The sequence below is a fragment of the Mixophyes fleayi genome, chromosome 1, assembly GCF_038048845.1.
Source record: "Mixophyes fleayi isolate aMixFle1 chromosome 1, aMixFle1.hap1, whole genome shotgun sequence".
Classification (NCBI taxonomy): domain Eukaryota; kingdom Metazoa; phylum Chordata; class Amphibia; order Anura; family Limnodynastidae; genus Mixophyes; species Mixophyes fleayi.
This window is the reverse complement of record NC_134402.1, coordinates 323,232,698-323,240,972: the sequence shown is the minus strand read 5'-3', so window position 1 is coordinate 323,240,972 and position 8,275 is coordinate 323,232,698. Positions and strand designations below refer to the sequence as shown.

General features: G+C 35.6%; 1 protein-coding gene across 1 annotated transcript; it reads right to left on the bottom strand.

The window, feature by feature from the left end:
* Positions 1-218: 218 nt before the first annotated feature.
* On the bottom strand, positions 219-7,467 carry LOC142159222 (L-serine dehydratase/L-threonine deaminase-like). Its single transcript, XM_075213920.1, has 8 exons — positions 7,132-7,467; positions 4,804-4,962; positions 4,568-4,607; positions 3,381-3,520; positions 3,118-3,209; positions 2,240-2,467; positions 1,497-1,621; positions 219-1,128 (listed from the first exon to the last, which is right to left on the bottom strand). The coding sequence occupies exons 2-8, from the start codon at positions 4,954-4,956 to the stop codon at positions 920-922; spliced, it is 987 nt and encodes a 328-aa protein (XP_075070021.1). The 5' UTR covers positions 4,957-4,962; positions 7,132-7,467; the 3' UTR covers positions 219-919.
* Positions 7,468-8,275: the final 808 nt, after the last annotated feature.

Sequence of the window (8,275 nt, the reverse complement as noted above, 5' to 3'; positions counted from 1 at the left end):
ATATATATATATATGTATATGTGTGTGAAGAAAATATATATATATATTTATTTATTTAGATCGGCAGCACAAGCAGTAGTTTATGTGGCTGAAGTGTAAGACTGCAGGGAAGACCTGTCTATTGTATTGTCAAGTGTATTGAAGTTAACGTGCACTACAATGATTTATCCACAGTACACAACATAACATGTTGCTGTTTGCAGCAGCTACCTGGCATCTTCACTTCAGAGGTTTTTATTTTTCAGAAATATTTAATTCCACATAGCACATATACATAAAACACATTGTTATTAAAAGTAAACAGTATTTGTTAGAATTCCCTAGATTTGTAGATTTCTGCATTTTTGTGTTAAACATCTTTGTCAGACTGGCATGCAGAGTGATGTCCCATATGATATGGAGGTAGCGTGAAATGGTTGCATTGAGACGACTACATTCTCCTAGCGTTCAGTAGTTTGTTCCTTTGAAACTTTTTTTGATCTTGGTGATACTTATACAGGCAACATCTTAAACCTTTCTCTACAACCCACCCTAAAAATTGTACAGAACAAAGCTAGTTGTGTCTCTGGTCCTTGTTAAGACCAAGTTATAGAAGGTTACAGCTATGGAATTTGAATGCTGGACATAGGTTTTAGCCTGAACTTACAAATCTGTAGCTTACCAGTTACTAATATTTAGTACCCATCACCTGCTGTAAACAGACACCCATTTGAGGAGAGTTCATCTAGGAATGTGGAGCAACTCGTTAATGCCTTAAGTGTACATTGGGTATATGAACACTGGACCTGGAAATTGTGCTTGAGAAGAACATGTTACTACGGTCCAGCTCCAATGGCACCAAGACAGGAGAAGAACCGAAGTTAGATCCAGTAATAGTGGTAGCTTGAAGTAGTCCATATATCTAGAATGCACTGACACTCTACGTAGCACTGTGTACATCCATGCCCAACTGCTCTTTGAGTCTGAAGAGCTGTGTTAGGGTGATGTTATTTCCTCCACACACCATGATAACCAGGGAGGAGAGGTCTCTCTTCAGCTTGCCTGCCTTCTGCAGCTTCCCAACCACATTACTGTAAACTACAGCAAGAGCTGCGCCACATGCTGGTTCCACAAGCATCTTCTCATCATCTAGAAAAATGGACAGAGTAATTAAAGAGAATATAAACAATAGTGAGCAATGCTTTATTTGCTTACATGAACGTGGCCATATTACTCTTCACTAAGTTTTTAAATTGACTGCATTATAGCTCTGGCCAATGGCCAAATGATCATAGGGGACAAATAAAAATCACAACCTGTTTTGCTTTACGAGAAAATACACCTTGAATCACTGTTCTATTTAGCAAGTGTGCAGTAACCCATAACTGCTATTAAGACATTTGGTTTCATTAAGCGGATTAGAACAATGACAAGTAATAGCTGATTTACATTGGTCACTAAGTTTTACAGGGATAGTAGTGAGTTATTGACAGCCAAAACCTTTTCTAATCACTTACCCAAAAACTTCTCAATAGCCGCCACAGCATCCTGGTCTGAGATGACCTCAGAGAAAACGGGATGTTCTTGAGCCACTTTGAATGTTTGTGCTCCCACCGTCTTTGCTCCTAATGTCTTGGCCACACTAAGGAATGAAAATGTCCAGTGTTTAAGTTAATATTTTACTTGTTACTGCTCTCTGACTTACTATTAAACTATAACAATAATTAACCCATACACCGACTTCTGATAGACTAGGGGTATTATCACAGACCAGTCCACGTAAGCAATTTGGCCACAAACAATGGCCACATTTTGCCAATCTGGTCCTTTGGCTCATTGACGATCACATATGTTCAGATAATAGCTATTTTATAGCGGATAAAGGCAAAATCAGATTTTGATCAAGCCGAATGATCATGTCAAGGCCACTTGCTATAGAAGTGTGTAATTAGGATAGTAAAGAAGCTAATTTCCCTGCATATTTGCATTTCATAACCGTAGTGGAAGCTGTCTCATTTATAGCCTGCATGAAACACTGGGTAGCGCATCATGTCACAGCACACATTTTTTAGCTTCACCAGGAAATAACTTTTGAACAGCTCATCTAATAAACAAACCCATGCACTTCAATAAGAACAACTATCTTCTGCTCCACTGACTGGGAATACTTCTATGCAGGATGTTTACACTGTCTACAATGTTCCTATATAAATAAATTTAATGAGTATTAAGTATTTTAATGCTTGAGTTAATTGCTTACCTGGTAATTGCTGGCAGAGTCACTAGCTTTCCAGCCTCCAGTGCAGCATTAAGGCTGTGAGCACCTATAGTTTCCATGGCGATGATAGGTACATCACTCCATCCTACTTCCCGTAGGCCCTGGACCACTCCGCAGAGCATGCCACCACCACCTACAGCCAAGGCAATGGCACCAGGCTTTGAAGGGAGACTTTCCTTTATTTCTTTTACTAGTGAGGTGTGGCCTTCCCTGTGGAATGGAATAAAAAATAAAACATTGGATAATGTAATAAAAAAATCTTCAGTTATTGATATTACTATATATAAATACTGTTATGATTTTGTTTCCATGTTAGGCATTTAAGTATAAACTAATTATGTAAAAATTAACATAACTATAATTTATTGTTTTCATTCCACTTGCTCAGCAAAATGCTGAGTGTCTTAAGATAAAATCTGTTGAAGACGGATTAATAATACACATCGACAGATATTTATGAAAACTGGAGCACAAGTAAATGCAAAAAAAGTGCTGTAACCTGTAGCAATAATAACAGATTATAACGTTAATTGTTGTCTAGGTTCAGAGCACATTAGTGTATTGAATGTTCCTCTCCAGCTCTTCCATTACGTTCCCTGTTTTCTAACATATGGTAAAAGAACAACTTGTAGCCAATCAGATAATTGAAATGCTCGCAGCAGCACAAATTATTTCATGAGACAAGTGTGTTGAACTTGTCAAGAGGCTTTGACCAGTCCACTAACTGTACCTCTTCCTCTATTTTGGCCATTTATTGCAAGTCAACTTTTATTTGTATATCACAATCACTCTACTCCCGTTATACAGAGCTGCTGAATATCATTTTGCAAACAGACTATGATAAAATAGGAATCTCTTACCATATCAAAGGGTCATCAAACGGATGAATGTACACCCATCCTGCGTTATTTTTAACCAGCTCTTTAGCATGCTCAATGGTCTCATCTAATATCTGCAAATAAAATTAGACGTCATAAAGATACAAGAAGACTAATTCTATAATGCTATCTTAGACATATGTATTTATTGCAAACATTAACTTTTGTTTGTTAAAAGTGTTTTGTGTTTTTTTTTGTTGCTAAATATATATTTAATAATCGATTAAGAGGAATAGTAAACTGACCTCTCCCACCACAGAGACTGTGGCTCCTTCATCTTTGACCCGCTGAATGGTGAAGGCAGGGGTAGTAACAGGAACTAGAATGGTGGCAGGAATAGAGAGCATGCGGGCGCTATAAGCAGCTGCCAGGCCGGCATTACCTGCTTTAAAACAAAAATAAAGAGTATTGAGCCTAGTGTAAGTGTAAATTATTTCAATCTCATGTCAACAGTCCACAATTGGATATATTGATCACTGGTTTAAAAAAAACAAAACAAAAAAAAAACCGTAGGGCCTGGTACTAGTCTACGCTACCAAAACTAAAATTATTCAGAGGCAGCAATCAGTCTTAACAGTCCTATGGTGTAGGTTACAATTGAACCAATCTATATATTTTGTTTTGGTTTTTTTTTGTTTGTTTTTTTAAAAGCCTGACATTTTAATAAATAACAATATCACATAACCTCATCTCATTGATAGGAAATATAATTGAATGATTGTAAATATAAAACTTCTTTTTGCTTACTGATTAAAAATAAGGATTACCACTATGTTATTAAGTTGATATGAAGCTCTTTCCCAGCATTCAAGTTCTATACCCTGACTTCCAAACACAAAGCATGACATGTTCAATGGTATATGACTATATCGCATTACATTATATGTCATGTTTTCTCTCCAACACCGGTAAATACATAATGGTGACCAGGAAGCAGCACAGAAGAATATACAGATTTTGTGTACAACAATGGTAGAGACAATGGGATATGACTGCAGTAAAATGACCCTACACCAAGGCCAGTTTACAATTTTGTCACCCGAGGTGTCAAACTTAGACAACGCCTTATCATTCCTTACACAAACATATTAAACCAGTAATACCACATATATTTTTTCTCTAACTAGAATGGCAAGTATGTTTTTTTTTTTTAAAGCTTGTATTGCATAGTCCTTTTTCTTAGCTGTCCTACAAGTCATTATCTCCTTTTCAAAAATCTCTCTGGAGGTTACACAGATCTACCTTCACAACATGTCTTTTTTCCACCAAATCCTGTTGTCTAAGGCCTAGGTGCCCCATAGAACTACACTTTTTTAATTTGGGTCATAAATTGTACTGCAGAGTATGACTTAAATGAGCAATGACAAGAAACAGTGTAAGGAGGGTAATAGGAAAGAGAATATTAAAAAGATTAACCCATTAAGAAACTCACCTGAGGAGCATACAAAATGTTTACAGCCCCGTTCTGCCCACTGCAAGAGAAACATGCACATGATTAATTATATCCATTTCCATTGACCACAAATATAACTCCAGTGAAAACCCAACAGATATATTAACATTATATATGAGATATATATATATATATATATATATATATATATATATATATATATATATAATATATATATATATATATATATCACATATTTATTTTAGTTCACTTACCGTTTTGCAAAGATGGCCGATACCACGGATTTTGAAGGAGCCTGTGGGCTGTGCATTGTCAAGCTTTAGATATACTTTGGTCTCGGACAGTTTGGACATAGGCACACTGTCCCTTAGAGGGGTGTTCAGATGAAGACTGCTCATTTCTGGCATCTTGACCTATAGAATGAGTGTGTATAGTTCTCATTATGACTTAGGTTTGTGGGGGTATAATCCTAATCTTTTCACTATCAATATCTTACTAAAGCGAATGGGCCGTGTACTACTTTTGATAGATTGCACTGGAACTAAAGCAAAATATTTACACTGTAATTAAGATGTGCATGTCATTAGATTTAAAAGCAATGTAAGGTTGTGACAAGTTTAGCAACATAATACACATTGTTATTGAAATTGTTCTAATCAACTGTAGAAAAGGTTTGTTTGCCTAGAGCTGGAAATCCCAAGGTGCAATTATGCGTGAATCTTGTCATTGATGGCCTATCCCGTCTACTTCACTAAGAAGTGAGCAGGATGCAGGAGACTGGCCTGCTCTCCCAGGAGTTCGGGAGAATTAGCCAAAATTCGTGAGTCTCCTGGACATTATGGAAGACCAGGCAAGTATGGCATATGGTAACCAGTCAGGTCTTATCTCAGTTTTCTAGTACAGTTTACAAAATGAAAGCAGACATCTGATTGGTTGTTACCTGTTTCCATATCCTATTTTGTATGTTTAAAAGGCTACATTTGCATATGATAACTGAAAGATGTTTTTATTTATCTGGGAGAAAACAACATGTACGTTACTTTTTATTTAGCTCCTAATAATGTCACTAACTTGAAAAGGGCACATATTGTATTATAGTTTGCTGGAGATGGGACCTAGTAAAACATGTTATACACAAATTCAGAAAATTCTGGTTGCTCTTTGGTATTTAGAGGTTCTAGAAACCAAGACTTTTGTAAGAGTACAGCGTTCCCAATATCAGCATAAGATAATAGAATTAAATATCATCAGTATTCACAGCTCTTCATTTTTCAAGATTCATCTCCCAAGCAAGTCACAATAATGAATTATTCAATGCTTTGTAAATAAACGTAACATTTCTGCAAGACTGTGAATTAAGCCATTACCATTTCATGTTATTTTACAGGCAGTGTAGGGTTTTAATATTTTATTGTGATTTTCTAATCATGCAACAAAAAAGGAACCTTATACAGAAATGTATAACACTGTGCTGTTTTCTAAATGAACAATCTTCAGTACAGCAAATATAAGGGGAGAAAATGGACTTTCCTTTCCCAATGTGAGTGAGGGAAGATTGTATAAAGTATAAACAGAGGAGAGATCAAGGGAAAGGTGGGATGTGCGGCTCTAGGGGCAAACCCTTACCTGTCCTCCTCCATAGTCCATTTATTGTATGTATTAACTTGCAGAATGATAGAAGCAAAGGTCAAAGACTTGTTGTTCTGATGGCTATTGTTTGATGCATCTTCATATTATATTGATTATAATTATTATTAATATTATTGATTTGTAAGACTTCACATTGCTGGACAGTGGAGAAAAATAAAGAGTATACAAAAAGAGTATACATAAAACAGGGACAATAAAGGATAGGAAAGGTCTTTTCATGAGTTTACATTCTAGTGATTATAATTTTTTTAAAGGCATATGTCTAATATAAAATGTCCTTATTTTGTTTTTAAACTTAAATTAAGGGACTGTCACACATTTATTACAGTCAAATAATTGTGGGATTCTGCAGTGAAATAAACTCTACTACTACTCGTGTTAAAATACTAAAACTGGTCTTAAATCTATTGTATTACTTATATTTTAGTATAAATTTAATGGTAACAGTGATTACATTTTCCTTATCTTCGACATGATTTTCTAATTTCATATTTGGAAACATTTTTTAACATTTTAGCCCCACTGCTAATAGCTTCATTTTTTACTGTATACAGGCCCCTGAATATATGGATTTTCATTTAAACCTGAAGAGTCTATTTAAATGTCTGGAATCATTGTATTGTTGTTTTCTTTAAAAGCTTGCAAACATTGAAACATTGAAAAGCAAATATCTAAAGAGTGGCACCAAGACAATCTGCAAGAATGGACAATAATGCATTGAAAGCTTCCAATTATTTCTATACACTCAGTTATTAAAAGTTTCCATGTTTATTCACTTTTGTTTTCACATTGCACACGTGCTTTACAATCACCACATCCTTATACAAATACAGTAATAAGAAGGGTTGAAAATACAGATAGAATATTTTCTATATGGACAATTAATAGGATAAGCAGGCATCATTCACATATTAAAGAAGAACATAACTTACCTGTTTTGCATCCACTTGTATGTAATGTAGGTTCAATTTGATTTGTCTGCTGCTCAGTGGAGGATGCTTCTAACACATGTGCTTGAAAAACTTATAGGACCAAGACTATTCCCTATGGCCAATCAGAGACAAGTTAGAAACACACCCCCTGTACACCCACAGAACTCCCTCCTGTCTACATGAACAGCAGTCTGAGTTTACAGTTAAAGGAGATGTTAATCTTAGACAATACCAAAAGGGTCAAGTAGTGGGTGGGTACAAGCAGCTAAAAGAACTGGTGTCTATTTTAAGGCTCATTTACCAAAAGGAGAACAAACAGCCCCCTGCAGTTCCAGAAAACCCCCTCCCAAATATGTGTCTGCTACATCTTCAAAGACCGGCTTAAACTGGAGAAAACAGCCATCTAGTAAACATGAAAAGTGGGAGAATTAGCTTCTCAGTAAAATACAAGATAAAAGCCTCCCAGGCATACAGGGAGGGCTGGAGACTGTGTGAAGGGTTTATTGTACAGGGAAGTATGACAAATGTTCTACTTTAAAGAATAAGTTCAGTAGATAAACAACCAGGAATGTTCTCAGCCAAGAGAGAAAAAAATATAATGTGCTAAAAACAAGTCCTAACAGATGTCTGCGAACAACATGTTGATGTACTACTTGTACATTTTTATGTATACACTGCATAGGGTAGAGATTGTGAACAACCTTGCAGAGACTGTATATGTTCCTTAATATTATTTATTAACTAAGCATAACTTGAGTTTATCCCCCCCTGCACACAGGTGTTTTTCTAAAGCCTTTAACATACTTTCTCAAAGCCTAGTAAACACTTTTGGAAGTGGATAGCCCCTAAAATAAAGTAAGCACATAGACCTGTACTTTGTGCCAAATGTTCCCTTTACTTAGCCCCCAATTTCAACATTGTCTGCAGTATTCTGAAATGCTTTATAATACAATTGGGTTAAGGAAGACTCATTAAGTACATAATACACTATGATGCAGGGAAGCTTTAATTAATAAATATTTTTAATAGAGAGTAGATTGTAAGAATTGCATCTAACATGCATACGTAGGAATTTTTTATGTAGTTGGTCAAATAATGAAAAATAGGGATATTTACAGGGATAAAACTTTTTCAGTGATGTAAT

Bases quoted from the DNA above. Each gene is read 5' to 3' on its own strand.
- LOC142159222 (XM_075213920.1), bottom strand. From the start codon at position 4,956: ATGCCAGAAATGAGCAGTCTTCATCTGAACACCCCTCTAAGGGACAGT. The intron at 4,608-4,803 runs GTAAGTGAACTA...TTTCTCTTGCAG, and splicing joins TCGGCCATCTTTGCAAAACG to TGGGCAGAACGGGGCTGTAA. The intron at 2,468-3,117 runs GTAAGAGATTCC...TCCATTCCACAG, and splicing joins TTTGATGACCCTTTGATATG to GGAAGGCCACACCTCACTAG.